We start from the raw sequence: 18,114 nt of genomic DNA, 5'->3' as shown, positions 1-18,114 counted from the left end.
GACGTAGAAATATATCAGATATATATATACAAGTTTGTGCAAATCGTTGCATCCGAACAGGCAGATTTGACAAGAATGATAGTTGTATGAATCCCTGATCATGACAATAAAATGGTACAAATGTGAAAATAAAAACAAGCTTCCTGATCGTGTAGTACCACATCATGCAGCGACGCACATCAGGTATGTCATACAACTGCTGAAATGCATTAATGATGAAATAAAGCAATAAATGAATGAAGAGATCAATTAGCGAACACAGATAAACCACCATTTTTAGTATTATTATTATTTTTATTTTTTTTTTGGAAATTTCGGGTTTTTTCTGCAGTTTATTCTCTTTAATACTCGTATGTAAAACCATAAATTCTGTCTGTAAATCATGTTTTTGTATTTTTTTTTGTTTTCTTTTTTTGCTCTTCAATGCTCAACATAAAAACGTTATATCTGAAAATGACTAAAAATTAAGTTGTCTGATTGGCTAATTAATCCTTCAGATGATCCAAGCAGGGTTCCCACACTCTTAAGGCTGATTTATGTTGGCGCCAATATCCTAGTGGTTAAGTGCGCTGACATATAGCACCATGGTGCTCACAGTGACCAGGCTTTGATTCCCGGCTCGAGGTCCTTTGCCGACTGTTCCCCTCTCTCTGCTCCCAAGACTTTCCTGTCTGTAACATCCACTATCCTATCCAAATTGAAGGTACCCCCCCCCCCCCCCCCCCCCTAAAAAAAAAAAAAAAAAAAAAATATATATATATATATATATATATATATATATATATATATATATATATATATACGTCTGCGTGCTCTTTGTGTTGTTCTTCAATAACACTTCCGAAATGCAAGCTGGCAGCAGGTTTTTATATTCCTTTGTGCCAAGTTTCTTCACAGGTATTTTGTTTTTTGTAACGTTACAAGTAGATCAAACTTGCTCATTCAGAGGCACGAACTGGCGGACTTGCAACAACATTAATCATAAGGTAAACACAATCTGGAGCTCCTTCATGGAACTCAACACTTGTAAACACTCGCTCCATTGGGTTCGCGTGGGTCTCGGTCCCGCTCACACTTGTCAGCACCACCAAGCCGACCAATCACAAAGCTTGCGCTATGCATTGTTGCGCTTGACGCAGAAGTATAAATCAGCTTGCAAATACAAGTGGAAAAAGCTGCAAATATAAGGGGAATATACAATTGTGAAGTGGGCAGAAATCATGTAAGTGTTTAATAGTAAATGTATATTTTCCTTGCTCCACTCTAAAATATGTCATTTAATTAAATCCGGCTCATTTAAGAAAATTGGTCACAATTCAAAATAAGATTTCATTAGTTAACGTTGAACTAACACACAGGTTAGTTGGAGGGCCACAGTTCTGCACAGTTTAATATCAACCCTAATTAAACACACCTAAACTAATTGAGTCCTTCAGGCTTGTTTGAAACTAAACATGAATGATACTTGTGCAGCAGTTATTAATCCAACATTTACTAATGCAAATCTAGATTTAGATAATGCACTGTGAGTTAACAAGAACGAACAACAAATGGCTTTATTTTCAGTAAGTAACTTTAAAGGGATCATGCAATGAGAAACCAAAATTGTATTAATTTTCAAATAAAAGAGGTCATGGTACTATAAAAGCACCCTGCAAGTTTCGGAGCTCAAAACGTTGTTACTCTAAAAACAGCTTTTATTAAAAGTAGTCTGACAAAACGAAAGGAAATGGAACATGCTTATCTATGATGTCATAGGGTGGATAAGCCCCGCCTCCGCAGAAGATCAACGCCTATTTTTTCTGAACTAAATATGCAAATAAATAACTTAATATGCAAAACTTTTAGCCAATCACAGCAGTAAAAAATAAAAAATATCCATAAATTTGCAGTTTTCTGTATTTTGTAATTCATGTTTTTATTTTATGCCATTTTTTATGCTTTTGAATTGCATAATGGGATCTTGACCTTTCTTCCAACAATTTTTAACCTTGAAAAGTTGGGAAAAACTGACTTTTATGAACATTTTTAATAGTTTAAAGTGATATATTGTCTGGGTTGGTGTTGTATATTACGCTACAAAAACCTTGTAACAAACTTGCCAGTACATTTTCTGTTATTTTACTTATTTCTCTATATATCATTTCTTATGCATTATATTATTTCAAGCTACTAAAATGTCAATAAAAGTCACTTTGTAAAGTGTAGAGTTAAATTCTCAACATCAAAAGTCGACAGCAGAGATCAACATCCTATAATGCAAATTACAATCGTAAATAAACAGAAAACACTTGTGAATCACAAAATAAGCAAACTGTTAATTAACAGATATCTTTTACAGTGTACAATCCATCGCCCTCATATAAACAAAGTGCAAAAACAGCACAGAAAATAGTCAAATTACATCTAAACTATGATGTTTTGAAGTGAAAATCTTGATAATATTATTAGTAGACCTTGGAGAAGAGCACAAAATAAAAACCTTAGACGGCTTGTGTCCCCTTTAACATAAATACTGTAATATATTGTTTGTTATTTGGTCATGTTAGTTATTAATCCATAAACTAATGAAACCTTATTTTAACGTTCTCAAAAATGGGTAAAAATGAATGTAAATTTGGTTACACTTAACAATAAGGTTGTTTTAGTTAATGTAATTTATTCATTAACTCAGGGGTCTCCAAACCTGTTCCTGGAGGGCCGGTGTCCTGCAGATTTTAGCTCCAACCCTAATCAAACACTTGAACAAGCTAATCAAACACTTACTAGGTATACTTGAAACATCCAGGCAGGTGTGTTGAGGCAAGTTGGAGCTAAACCCTGCAGGGACACTGGCCCTCCAGGACTGAGATTGATGACCCTTGCATTAACTAATATAAACAAACAATGAACAATACATTTATTACAGTATTTGTTCATGTAAACGCACAATGCATTAACTAATGTTAACAAGCATGAATTTGGATGTTAATAATGCATTAATAAATGTTTAACTATGATTAATAAATGCTGTACAGGTATTGTTCATAATTAGTTCATGTTGGTAAATAAATGAACTAATGAAACCTTATTATAAACTGTGACCTGAAAATTTATTAGCCTCAAGGTATGGGAACCCTTTTTTATGATGAAAAGAATTGAATGGAGACGCTTCGTAACATGTTGTAAATTTATGATTATTCTCTAAGTGCTTTTAGAGGGAAGTTTTAGCTCTGTTCGCATCTTCTCCTCTTGACGATGAGTGTGAACGGGCCATCATTGAGGTTTTTGATGAGAGTCCAGGCTTCGAAGCGTGTGAGACCCTGCAGAGAAGAGTCCTGGATCTGCAGCACCTCGTCTCCAGACTTCAGCCCCTTCTGTTCCGCATCACTCCCTGATAGACAACATAAAATCTGGGTAATTCACCTCCAATTCAGGGTTTCCACACTTCCAATTTCAGACATATGAATTCAAGGACTGGAAAGTACTTAAAAACAAACATGGGTCTATAAAAGTGCTTCAATTGTGAGTGTACGGTACGGTGTTATTTCAACAATTATGCTGCGCTGCTTTTTAAAAAAAACGAACAAAAAAGCGAAGAAATTCTTGGTTTAAAAGTCTTACAATTACATCTTACACTACCTGACAAAAGTCTTGTCATCGATCTCAGTTGTAAGACAACAAATATTAACTGGACTTCTAGTTGATCATTTGGAAAAGTGGCAGAAGGTTGATTTTTCTGATGAATCATCTGTTGAACTGCATCCCAATCACCACAAATACTGCTGAAGACCTATTGGAACCCACATAGAGCCAAGATTTTCAAAGAAATGAGTCAAATTTGGTCAAGGAAAAATCATGGTTTGGGGTTACATTCAGTATGGGGGCGTGCAAGAGATCTGCAGAGTGGACGGCAACATCAACAGCCTGAGGTATCTAGACATTTGTGCTGCCCATTACATTACAAACCCCTCAGCAGGATAGCGCTCCTTCTCATACTTCAGCCTCCACATCAAAGTTCCTGAATGTAAAGATGGTCAAGGTGCTCCAGGATTGGCCAGCCCAGTCACCAGACATGAACATTATTGAGCATGTCTGTGGTAAGATGGAGGAGGTATTGAAGATGAATCCAAAGAATCTTGAAGAACTCTGGGAGTCCTGCAAGAAAGCTTTCTTTGCCATTCCAGATGACTTTATTAATAAGTGATTTGAGTCAATGCAGAGATGTATGGATGCAGTCCTCCAAGCTCATGATGGAGTCAGACACAATATTCATTCTGTTTCCACTGCAGCATGACTTTATATTCTATATTGTACATTATTTCTGTTAAGTGACTAGACTTTTGTCTAAGCAAAGTCAGACCTTACTGTACTAATTAAATAATTAAAACTCAAGGCATAATCATGTTATATTTTGGTAAAATAATCATAATCTAGAGGCCTTTGCCTTTCATATAAGCCACTTCTGATACCAAATGATCAACTAGAAGTCAAGTTATTATTTGTTGTTCCTAAAACTTGGATAGGCGACAAGACTTTTGTCAGGAAGTGTATAATTGTTTTTTCGTTAGTATATGTTAAAACTTTATATAAATTTAATAAAGATGGTGCCTCAAAAAACTAAACTACACACACAGACAGCCTATACAAGCACTTTTAAATAAGACATAAAAATATTGTGCACGATATTGATAATAAATATATTAAAAGAGATATTTAAGGTTAAAGAAAACAAGCAGTGCAACATGATTGTGTGGTACATTCACAAGTAAACATTGCTTTTCTTATTAAGTCCTTGTAAAATGGAGTTTAAAGGGCACCTATGGTAAAAAATCTTCAAGAAAAAACTTTTCAAGCTGTTTGGACAGACATATGTGCATGTATGGTGTATAGACCGTCACATTGGGGTGATATAAGCACAGCTTCAATTTAACAACATAAAAAACGGTGGAACAATTGGAGCGGTTTTCAAAACGACCGCAACTTTACGTAGGAGAGCGGTCCCCCTGCCCACCAATATTGATTGACAGGCACGTCATCATATCCTCAGTTTGTTGATTCACGTCCGCCATTTTCAGCGTGAGTCGAAGCGATATCACTAAAGGAACACGCTAGCTCTATTTTTAGATGCAAGGCTCATTGGGCTCAACACAAGAGCAATATTCTCCACATTATCGCTCTAATCGGAATTATTGGTTGTATCTTTAGGTAGGTTTGCAAACATGTGTACTTCTCATTGAGTCTACCTTATACTTCAGCCGTTTGCATTTCTCGCGATCCCAGAAGCTCCCTGTGATCTTAACTAGCATGCGTTTTAGAATTCTAAACATAGGTTTCTATCAGGGAACACTCAAGTCGATGGCTGGGCGCCGCGGACCGCTGCAGAAACCTATGTTTAGAATTCAAAAATGTGTGGCACGACGATTCGGGACACTTCATGCTTCTGGTGCGCCACAGAGAGTGTCTGCTGTGCCGTGTCGCGGCTTCGAGCGGCGCATCCGGTGCCTCAGTCAAAGTCAATTCAGTGTGCGTGGTTAGTGTCTATGTACAAGCTCGGCACTTGAAACTAGCACACAGTTGGCTGTAAAACTGTACAAAGACACAAATGATTTTGTACTCTTTGCTTGGTATGTGTCCGAGTCGTATATGTACGATTGATTGCTGAACCTCTCACTCCTGCTCCTTCTCGCAGTCTTCCTGTCAGACTCTGTTGCAAACGCAGAGCGGGTGAGCTCATGGCCCCGCCCCCTTGTTACGTTACGCGGGAAGCCGAAACTAATCTACATGTGAAGCAACACACCCATAAATCAGTGAACTGTGGACACGCCCCCAACATGACACTTTTTAACACATTATAATAAACAAATCTGAATTGTGTTTTAAACTGAACCTAAACTGGCACACTCAGAAGAACCATAATATTAATATTAAATCATAAAAAAGAGGTAAACTATGTGCCCTTTAAGTAAAGTGTTTGGTGCATATGGTGAGACAGTGTTTCTACAGGTGGTTTATCAAACCCACTCACCTGTTTGAGGCACACTCAAAAAAAAAGATATATATTTTTTTTAGATATTTTGAGAAATCTATAATATCCATTACATCTATATCTTTTAAGAGAATATATTTCTGCAGAAAATGAAAACCGCAAAAGGCTCTTCATGTTCAGATTTTGTTTTCAGCTACATGTACCAGGACGACTGCAATATTCTAACACGTGTTTGCATTCATTCATTTCATAGATCAATAAAAAAAATAGTCAGCAGATTGTGCTAATTTGAAATCTACCTTTAATATAAATGATATTAACACATCTGTTTTGACTAGAAGTGATGTTTTAAGATGCTAGATTAGATTTTACTTAATGAGTGAAACCTTGAGAATATTTAAATACCCTTACGTCGCACAGGATATGTGAAGGTGTTATACATGCTTGTAAAATTATCCATTGCATGTGTGTAGACTCAGATGAGGTATGCAGAGGTGTCAAACATATTAGCAAAAATATCTGTTGAGTGTCACAAAGTTATATTTAAAGTGCTTTTCGCCACATCTCTCACACCCTTCTAGATGTGTATACTCGCTTATTGATGAAATGAAGTATGAAAAGCTCACCACTGCAGTTTATGCTGTTACAAGGAATTTCTCACAGTAACTGATGTTGTATAGCAGCGTTTCTTGACTATTACATTATAATAAGACTATAGTTCCTTGGAAAAATGGGCTAGAAAATTTGCATTTTCAGTGTAAATACAAAAGACTCAAGCTTTAAATAGGAAAATTATTAACTCTTTTTTTTTTTAATGAAATGCTAATGGTCCAATCCGATTCAATTCATTATGCTAAGCTAAGCTAAAAGCGACCCCACCAGAACAAGAAATCTGCTGAATGGATTCAAAAATGGTTCAAGTCAACATTTTAATTCTAGGAGTAACAGTACAATGTAAATGTTAGTAAAATGAGCCTTGTTTTAAAAATAAAAGGTGGAGTGTTCCTTTAAGCTTGAAATATGTTTGTAAATTTAATACATTTTGCACTGTTTCTATACCAATTTTGAGTTTCAACTTCTATTAATTAAAAAATATTAATAGTAATTAATAATAATTTGTAATAATTTGTAATAATCTGTAATAACAAATCTGTAAGTAATACTGACTATATATGGTCATAGATTTCATAATTTTTCTCCATGCATTTCCCATTTCTTATAATTTCTCAGTTTTTTAAATAGTAAAAAGTTACATCCAATAATACCATAGTAAGAACATGGTAACTCTGAAAACTTTGAAATGTTTCAGAGAAGGTGCTTTTCAGATATAATGTGTTTATGTTGGGAAATATGAAATTTGACATTTACAATGAAATAACCGTTCTTCTAGTCCAAAAAAATCCCAGAATGCAAACACAGTATGACGATTTATAATGTCTATTAATGAGGTTTATGATTTATTCTCACTATATTATTCTATTATTCTCAATATAACAGTAATTGATGTTGTATCGCAGTGTTTTTTGACTATTGCGCCACAATGAGAGTATAGTTGCTTGCAATATTGGGCTAGAAAATAGTATTTTTTTTTAATTTTCAGTCAGTTTTATTACACAATGTTACTACAAAAGACTTGAGCTTTAAATAGGAAAATTATTAAAACTCTTTAAAAAAAATTTTTGGAACACGATGCTAATGGTCCAATCCGCTTAAATTCATTATGCTAAGCTAAGCTAAAAGTGACATCGCTAGAACAAGCACTCAGCTGAAAAGATTAAAAAATGGTTTAAACCTTCTAACTCTGGGAGTCTTGTAAAATGAGCCTTTGAAAAAAATGTGGAGTGTTCCTTTAGCTTGAAATAAGCTTGTAGATTTAATAAATGTTGCACTGTTTCTATACCAATTTAGATATTAAAATTATATTAATTCACTGTTACTGATAATTCTCAGATTATTTGTTCTCTCAGATTTCATACAATGACATAAATAAAATTTCCAAATACATTTTTCCGTGTATTTCATATTTATTATAATTTCTCAGTTTTGTAATTAGTAAAAAGTTCAATCTAATAATGGCATATTAAGAATATGTTAATGTGTATTTGTTGGATAATATTAAATTTGACTTCAGTAAAATAACCGTTCTTCTAGTCCAAACATTCCCAGAATCCAAATTTAGTATGCAGATTTATAACGTCTATTAATGAGAATTATGATTTATTCTCACCTGTGAATATTCTGTTGATAGCTAGTGGTCTGTCTCCACTAATCGAGCCTTTTCCTCCTTCAAGACTGAATCCAACTCCTCCTGCGTTCTTCTCCAGCTCAAATGTTACAACTTCACCTCCATCGTCTCCTAAAAGACAGGTTTAAAATAAAAACAATTTAACACACACATTGCATTGCATTGCATTGATATACGCATTTGCTTTTAGAGCTATTTGTATTATGCTTTCTAAATGACGTCTAAACAATAATTAACACACACACACACACACACACACAAACTGCAAAAAAGGTGTACAAATCAAGTTAATTTACAAACTGATGGTCAATTTTTCTAGTTAAAGCCAGTAATATTTCAGATTTAACTTGAATGCTATTGAATGTTCTTTAATAATTGTATTCCCTCTTTATTTACCACTTTTAAAAATCATTTCTCAAGTGTTTTTTTCATGAAACTAGCTCCAACGCAGCTTATTGTAATGTATTTATTATTATAATTTGTTTTATTTTTAATGCTGTCATTTGTTTTACATTACTGTAAACGTGTAATGTATAATTCCTGCTATTAACAGGCCATTAACAAACTATTAACTAAGATCTTTTAGTTTGCTAATTATTTGGTAGTAATTGGGTTTAGATATTGGGTAAGAATGTGCACATAGAATAAGATCATACTTTATAAGTGCTGATAAACCGTTAAATCTTAAAGATATGCAGGTAGTGTAATAATCCAGTTGTAAATGGTGTGAATTGTTACTTAAACTAACATGTTACCTAATTTTCTTTAGGCTTATAATATTGCCAGACATTGTATCCTAAATTTACCAAAAAGTCTCTCCAGAAAGTGTCTGTGAAAAACCAGCACAAAATAACACACAAATCATCTAACACAGTGTTTCCCAACCCTGTTCCTGAAGGCACACCAACAGTACACATTTTCAACCTCTCCCTAATCAATCACACCTGAATCCACTTATCATAACATCAGAAAAGACTCCAACACCTGAAGTTAATGGGTCAGAAAAGGGAGACATCCAAAATATGTACTGTTGGTGTGCCTCCAGGAACAGGGTTGGGAAACACTGATCTACCACACCACGCTCTACAGGCAATTGTTGGTCTGTAGCTTTAAATGCAAATGAGCTTCTGCTTCCCTCCCCCTAAGAGGGTGGAGCCTTTACAGTCTGTGCCTCGGCTACCCAACAAACAAAACATCTATACGTTTTATTACAGTCTCGCCAGTTTAAAGATGTAGAAATATCATATATTAGATCTGAAGGTAACACTTTAAGGCTAGTTGACATTGTGAAAAGCATAATAAGATCCCTTAAAGGCATGGTTCACCCAAAAAATGAAAATTACCTCATTTATTCTCCCTCATGTGGTTTTAAACCTTTGAGCTTTAATCTTCTGTTGAACACAAAAGAAGATAATTTGAAGAATGCTAGTTGCTGCTCGACTTATATAGTAGAAATCAAAATACTATGAAAGTCAATGGGTGCCAATGACCATTTTCAAGATATCTTCTGCTGTTTTCAACAGAAGAAAGAAACTCCAATAGGTTTTGAAGATAGACTATCTCTTTAAAAACACAACAAAGGATTGGGGAGGAAATCCACCTGAATCCAATTGAAACCTTTAAGTTTCCTCTAAAATGTCCGCTGAAGTTATGTAAGAGCAGCTGACGTGTTAAACTTGGACACAACCGGTACATCTGCGAAACATGAATTGACTTCAACAGGGGAAAAGTAGAGCAGTTCAGATAGGGCTTTTATTTGACTTGAGTATATTCAATCCAGGTTTATTTGTATAGCGCTTTTCACAATAATTATTGATTCAGAGCAGCTTTACAAAAGGTCCACATGCTATTGCATTACATTCAAAATCAGGAAAGTTATGGGTATTAGTTAATATACTAATTATTACTAATAACTTTAATTAACTAATATATGAATTAACCAACAGATAACTAATAGTTTTGAACAGTTAAAGTTATTATAAACATTAACCTGCCGTTATTTAGTATATAGGTAATGCCTATGTGTACATGTTCAATGAAGTGTATTTGTGTATTAAGTGTATGTGTTGTCCTCAAAGCCTTCAATGGTTGGCATTACCTCAGCTCGTGTAATATTCCAATAACTCCTGTTAAGCGTTGACTTTAATGTTGCTATCAGTAATGTTGGCCCACCTGTAATGCAGCTCTCGGCTCCACCGCTGCAGCTGGACTCGTTAGCGTTAGCGCTCTTGCCTTCTGCATCTTTGTTTTTGGACACCACCACCACCGCCTGCTTCAGTGTGCGTGATTGTCTGAGTATCGCTGTGGCGTCGCTGTGCGTCACGTTTTTTAGCGTTTGGCCATTGATGGACAAGACTTCATCTCCTTTTTCGATGGTGCCCTCCTGAGCTGCCAGGCCACTGGGAAACACTCTGTGAACCTGAGCGCATGTAGATGAGGAGTGAATGAATATACAGTTAAAGTCCCTCCTGTGAATTCTCAAATATTTCCCAAATGACATTAAATGAGCAGGACATTTTCACAGTATGTCTGATAATACTTTTTCTTCTGGAGAAAGTCTTATTTGTTTTATTTCGGCTAGAATAAAAGCACTTTAATTTTTATAAACCATTTAAGGTCAATATTTTTAGCCCTCTTAAGCAATATTTGTTTTCGATATTTGTCTACAGAACAAAGCATTGTTATACAATAACTTGCCTAATTACCATAACCTGCCTCGTTAACCTAATTAACCTAGTTAAGCCTTTATATGTCACTGTAAGCTGAATACTAGTGTCTTGAAAAATATCCAGCAAAATATTATGTGCTGTCATCATGGCAAAGATAAAGTAAATCAGTTATTAGAGCTAAAGCTATTATGTTTAGAAATGGGTTGAAGAAAATCTTCTCTCCATCAAACAGAAATTCAGGGGGGCTAATTATTCTGACTTCAACTGTATAATAGACTGTAAAATATTCTTTTGCTGGCATTAACTGAAACATTTTGTGTTTACAGATAAAGTGGATGCACTTGAAGTTTGCAACTGTCCTGTAAGATACACTTCTGTTGAAAATCATGGGGTCAGTATAAGTCTTGGTCATGGAGGTAGAATTCATTCGAATAAAAACAGTAAAAAAAAGTAATATTGTTAAAATATTATATTCTTATTTAAAATAAAGGTTTTTATATTTTAATATTTTTTAAAAATTGTTTTATTTCTGTGATGCAAAGCTGAATTTTTAGCATAATTGCCACCGTTTTTAGTGTCACATCACCTGCCCGACAATCTTTTATTTGATTCTCAAGGAACATTTTTTTTTTATTTATTTATTTTTTTAAGATAGTCATAATATAATGTTTTTTTTTCAGGGCAACAATATATTTAAAATATAAGCTTTGTAAGATGCTTTTCTATTTTCTATGTGCATTATTTATTTATTAATTATTTTTTTAATTTTAGTTTTAGTTTTAGTTTTTTATGATAATAATATATTTCAAATATATAATTTTTGAAACAAGTTTTTCTATTTTCTACGTGTTTTCTTTAATCTAGATGTTCATCCAAATGTTCTGCTCGATAATCCTTTGTTTGATTCTCAAGAAACAATAAATTTTTTAAATTGTATTTATTTATTAATTTTTTTAAAGGCATAAGATAAAGTTTTTTTCAGAGTAAAATAATATTGAAACATTTTTTTTTTAATTTGTAAAATTTGTTTTTCTATTTTCTATGTGTTTTCTTTAATCTAGATTTTCATCTAGATCACAGGTGTCAAATCCAGATCTTGGATGGCTGCAGCTCTGCACAGTTTAGTTCCAACCCTGCTTCAACACACTTACCGGTAGGTTTCAAACAAGTCTGAAGGACTCAGTTAGTTTGATCAGGTGTGTTTAATTAGGGTTAAAGCTAAACTGTGAAGCTCTGCGGCCCTCTAAGAACTGAATTGTGATCTAGATATTCTGCCCGATAATCTTTTATTTGATTCTCAAGAAACATTTTTTATTTGAACTTTTATTTATTTTTTTAAGATAAAGTTTTCTTTTCAGGGTAACAGTATATTTAATATATAATTTTTGTAAGATGTTTTTCTATTTTTTATGTTTTTTTTATTTATTAGAAGTTTTAAATAATTTTAATAATTATGTCATAAGATAAAGTTTTTTTTTCAGGGTAAAAATATATGTTTAAACTATAATTTTAGTAAGATGTTTTTCTATTTTCTATGATTTCCATTATCTAGATGTTTTACAGTCACTTTTGATCTGTTTAATAGATTCTAGTTAATTATAAAAATGTAATAAAAAAAAAAACACTGACCCCAAACTTCTGAACAATAAGAGTGTATTAATCTACCCAAAAATGAGAAAATACATCCTAATAGAATCATCCTTATGTCATTTTTACCCAAAATCAGTATTTTGCATTGGTTTGTTCTTATTTAATATTTTAAAATAAGGTTTCTTAATTCATCATAAAAAAATGTTGATGATATTCACTGGCAAGCTCAAAAAGAGCCCCAGAAAAAGTTTGTTATGAGCTTGTAAGGATCAGAAAAGAATAGTCATTGTGCACTTAAAATAGTTCATTCATACCCTTTATTTATCAGAGGTCACCACAGCAAAATGAACCACCAACTATTCCAGCATATGTTTTACGCATGCCCTTCCAGCCGCAACCCAGTACTGGGAAACACCCATACACTCTCATTCACACACACTCAAACACAAAGTCCAATTTAGCTTCCCCAATTCATCTATAGCACATGTCTTTGGACTGTGAGGGAAACCGGAGCACCCGGAGGAAACCCATGCTAAGACGGGGAGAACATGCAAACTTCATACAGAAATGGCGACTGGCCCAGCCAGGACTCTAACCTTCTAGATGTGAGGCAACAGTGCTAACCACCGAGCCACCCTCCTTTCTGTCATACATTTCTAAATGCATGAAAAACCTGACATTTGAAACCTATGGCAGAAGGTTGATTATCATCGCTGACGTCAAGTCTGCTCCAAATGCTCATGTCTTAATAATGAATGAGCTCTGAAGCATGCTTTCAACCTAAGCACAATCATATTGTGTGTTTCCGCAAGGTTATGCAAATAATGATAAAAGTTAAGAGTCTGTCTCCTGTTAAAAAGGTGATGTAAAGGCTGTGGTTTATGGAGATATAGAGACGTCACTCACTGTAGTTGCTTTGTTCTCCAGATCAATACCACCGGCGATGCTGAAACCCAAGCCAGCTCCTTCTTCTTTATGTAGAATCACAACGTGGATGTCTTCCAGTTGCTAATGGACATTAAGAAACCAAAATCAGCTTTGTTTATAGAGTATCCCCGCTTCTAAAAACCTCTTTGTACTGAGAGAAGAATCTGAGTACTCTAAATCATTTAGCACAGCAGTTATTCTAGAACAATCTGCATGGGTTCATCGCTTTTGTAAGAACAGCTGCCTGATTGATGACTTCCAGACGGGCTGGATAATGTTCCCGCTCTATTGCATCATGCAGTTTTTGAGAGAAATGGCTTTCCTGAGTTGGAATAGCACAGAATGTCATTCATAATTATTTGTAAAGTCCTAAAATATCACACTTGTCTAGGCATGATTGGTTAGAAAAAAATATGATAGAGATTTTTGGTAACTATATTTTAAGGTACGATTCTCACTATTAACAAACCCTTTACAAAGACTTATAACTTTTAACAAAGACCTCAATACATACAATTTGTTTATGCTTATTAATAGTTCTTAAGGTTGTAGTTGGTTTTGGTATTGGGATGTAGAGTAAGACCATACTTGTGGTGAGTACTATGAGTACTGATAAAGCAGCTTATTAATCATTCATTCATTTTCTTTTCGGTTTAGTCCCTTTATTAATCCGGGGTTGCCACAGCGGAATGAACCGCCAACTTATCCAGCATATGTTTTACGCAGTGGATGCCCTTCCAGCTGCAAACTGGATTTGTGGGGGAAACCGGAGCACACCCAAGCGAACACAGGGAGAACATTCAAACTCCACACTGAAACACCAACTGACCCAGCCGAGACTCAAACCAGCGACCTTCTTGCTGTAAGGCGAACGTGCTACCCACTACGCCACTGTGTCACCCCTACATCTTATTAATAGGCAGTTCATAAGCTAGTGAACTTGGTACTAGCGGAAATTGGTACTTAAACTAAAGTGTAATCAAATGTTTTTGTCCTTTTTTGCTTATGGTTCTCATTAGGGTTGGGTTGATAGACGATGCCATTGTCCATCTGCGATGGCCGATAGACATCACAATGCTGTGCCAGCATCACAATCCTCTGTCCCGCCCCTGTCGCTCGCGATAAACACTCACTTTGGCCCCGTTTACACTGATACGTCTTAGTTTCAAAATGGCATTTTAGAACGAAAAAGATTCACATCCATTCGCTGCAGGATATGCACACATCTGAGCTCCAGGCAGTCAGCGCATGCTTTGGGCACAAAACCCCAGAGTGCAGTGCACATCGGACAGTTTATCAAGGATGTACCGCTGGATCACGTCTCACTATAGTTAACGTGAATACTTAATTAATCTTGTCTCTATCTAACGACTCTTCAGTCTTTTGAATCTATCATGTAACGTGTCTCAGCGTCAGGACACTGCTTCAATCTTTCACTTCACACTTGTACTTAGTCATTTTAGCGAAAACCTCAGATACTGTTGGTTGGTTCCTGTTGGTTGTGCAACTTTTTTACCAACCACGTTGACGCCATTTTAACGACACAGATCACTCTGCCTATTCATGCCAGAGTCCCGCGGAAAAAAAGTGATTGACAGGTGGTAATTATGTGTGTAGCTTATATTTTTTTATAATTTGGTTATGGGTAAAACAAAGGCCATGCGGGTCAGGTAGTTGAAACAGTAGGCTAAAAAAATTAATTAATTATGAATTAATTAATTATTTATAAATAATTAATTCACTGCCGCCTACGACAACGATGCCATCGCGATGTTTCACATTAGACATCGTACAATGCCAAATTGGTCGACATTGCCCAACCCTAGTTGTCATCAGCATCTATTTCGAGATGTTTTTTGGCATTCATACCCAAGCAAGTTTCACTGGAAATGAGCAGAATGAACATCACAAAAATCATTAGCAAAGTCACTCCCTGACAGTAGATGGTGCTTAATGGACAGAAATACCTTGACACACTCAAGAATCTAGAATATACAAGACATCTCACTTGTACAGCTTTGAATGGGGAAAAGTGTAATGGTCAGTATGGCGAAGGAAGCCCCACCTACTAGTACACGTGCTAATCAGCAATCGCTATAGTCTAAGGATTCGTCGGGGGAATGGCTCGGACCAGACATGAGTTTCTGCACATTTTCTGTGATTCAAACATTTAGAAATGAAACTAAAGACAAAGTTGTTGTTTAACTTTATTGGTGATTCCAAATATGAAATCTAATCGTAAGCTTGGCAAGCAATTTTGAAGAATTTGATGTTTCCCCATTCAGACAGAATGCCCGAGCATACTGCCCGAGAGGCGATTCAAAGATGGCCGCCGAGTGAAATGACTTGCCTTAAAGGGATTTTGGTACACTTTAGACAATCGCTTGTTGCTCAGAAGAAGAGAGATCGTGTTTACATGCTTGTTAAAATCATTCACATGGTAATAGCTGGCAAACAATCTCCCATCTTGTCGACATTTAGTTTATTATACAACTATTGTATACATTATACTTATATTATACTTATTGTATACATCTCGCCTTGTTGCATCTTCGTCATTAGGATTGTGTGCTCGTCTAGACTGTTTTGTGCTGGTCTTTGTTTACTATACTATATCAGCTCAAGACCAGTGAACTAAAGTGCCACTTTCATTGGTTGACCAGTTTTTAACGAAGCACGTTTGGCACCCTTTGTTTAGTCACGAGGTGTTAAATGGCGATAAAAGTGAGCAACAGTTCCAGTAAAATTAACTGTGAAACTGTAAACTTTAAGTCATTTCAACATACATGAATTAAACTGACTTAAAGGTGTGCAGTATGTAACCTAGTGGTTGAACTAGGTATTACAGTACATATTCAAAATAATAGATTAGAAAAGTAGAATTACTTATTAATCATTGGTGTCATTTGGATGTCGATAAGCATGAGCAAAAGTCTTCCCAGTCAAATTAACTGTAACTTCAACATCAATTAACTGATATTGTCACGGTTGCAGGTTTGTGCGCTTTCCAGAGTGTCTGTTTTGTCACGTGGGTTTGCTTTGTTCGGTTGTCCACGTGTATTTGTTTGGTCACGTGTTATGACGGCACTCAGCTGTTTTGATTAGCTCGCCAGCTGAGGCTCATTATCGTGCCTATATCTGGGCTACGTGTCTATGTTTCCTTGTCAGTTCGTTGTGTTTGCTCATGTGAGTCTGTTTGTGCTCAGGAAGTGAGGAGTGACTGCTGGACCCCGTTCGTCTGTCTGTTCCTGCCCAGTAATCTCAGTGTCCTCGGCCTCAATTGTAGCCCTGTTGGTTTAGTTTGACAGTGTCAAATAAACTTTTTACTTGCATATTGGATCCTTCTCTGTACCCGTATTTAATTGTGACAGATATAAAAGTGTGTAGTATGGTGGCTTGAACTAGGTAATGCAGTACAAATTAAAAATATTAGATTCGGATTAGATAGGGATTTTTTTTACTTGGCCCCTCCTCCAAAGTCACACATGCTGATTACCAGACTGACAACATCAACAGAAGCAAGCGCGAATGAAGCAAGTAAACTCACAATGTTCACCCGTCTGTTTACACGTACTCCGTCTGGTGTGCACACAGCTCTACACTTTAATCTGCTTAGCTAATGTTTAAGTTTGTGATAATTGTATTGTTTGCAAATTAAAACCCACCTCATAGAAATTTATCATTTTAAATTTGCGCTATATAGGCAGACTTCATGTCTGAAATGAAATACGTTTTCTATCAAGGCAATCTGGGTTAGCAAAATCTAACTGGGTTAACTGGAAGTGGGTGGAGTTACACAGAGCAAAACAAAGACAGACATTCCGATATGGAACACACTTTCTGAAAGAAGAATAACTAGCATTGTGTTTTTCTGATAATTAAGTATGTTCACTTAGCATGTTTCATATCTGCAAACATATTATGGTATTTGTATGCTTTAGAAGTGTCAAAAACGCACATACAGCCCCTTTAAAGAGTCTGTAAAAACCAAAAAATAAAGTTGAAACCTGATTATATTATTAAAATATGTGAAAAAAAACAAAAAATGTTCTGACATTTTGATCATATAACATATGACAGTGCTGACTCCATCAAATATGTTATGTACTGTATGTACGCAAGCTTGCTGTATGAATATAGTCCGGTCAGATATACTGCATTTGCAATAATGGAATTGCCATGTAACCTATGATGTCAGCCTCATCGCTGATATTCATTATTCTCAAATCTTCTCAAATGGCCTTATGGGATAGTAAAGTGTTCATCAGGACACAAAATCCCAGTGGAAATCGCAGATAATCTGTCAGACCACACGACCATTTAAAATCAACTGCTGTTAAGCTTTTTTGATTCAAGGGATTGGGTCCATAATCCAGCCCTGCTAACTATGCTGAAGATGAGTGATTAGCTGTATTAGTATTGTGAATTTATTTATATAGCCAATAGGAAAAAAAAAAAACTAGCATGATCTTATGAAATGTCTAAAGAAAAAAACTCTTGTTTTTCCGCATTTCACTTTCACAACACAAACGGACATTGTGCAATGGCATATGAAACTATCTCATTAAGCTTAAGGAATACAGACAGTTTTATTTCTTTGCAAACCAAAATATCAATCAGGGAAACCGTCATAAATCCAAAACAGGGAAAACTATATAGGGATACAGCTTTGGATACTTGGGCATGACACTGTACAACAATAATTACTGCTTTTA

The 18,114-nt window shown here is 35.3% G+C and overlaps 1 protein-coding gene across 2 annotated transcripts in view; it reads right to left on the bottom strand.

The window, feature by feature from the left end:
* Window positions 1-808: 808 nt before the first annotated feature.
* The window catches only part of il16 (interleukin 16), a 55,825-nt gene continuing 38,519 nt past the window's right edge, over window positions 809-18,114 (bottom strand). For both annotated transcript variants that reach the window (XM_056461023.1, XM_056461022.1), the window contains 4 exons: window positions 13,379-13,480; window positions 10,386-10,632; window positions 8,196-8,324; window positions 809-3,373 (listed from right to left, as the gene is read on the bottom strand). In XM_056461023.1, the coding sequence (XP_056316998.1) occupies window positions 3,207-3,373; window positions 8,196-8,324; window positions 10,386-10,632; window positions 13,379-13,480 (645 nt within the window). In that variant the 3' untranslated portion in view covers window positions 809-3,206. The remainder of the gene's footprint in view (window positions 3,374-8,195; window positions 8,325-10,385; window positions 10,633-13,378; window positions 13,481-18,114) is intronic.

Source organism: Danio aesculapii, chromosome 7, assembly GCF_903798145.1.
Source record: "Danio aesculapii chromosome 7, fDanAes4.1, whole genome shotgun sequence".
In the NCBI taxonomy this organism is placed as follows: domain Eukaryota; kingdom Metazoa; phylum Chordata; class Actinopteri; order Cypriniformes; family Danionidae; genus Danio; species Danio aesculapii.
The sequence above is the reverse complement of the archived record's forward strand: the minus strand, read 5'-3'. Positions and strand labels throughout refer to the sequence as shown.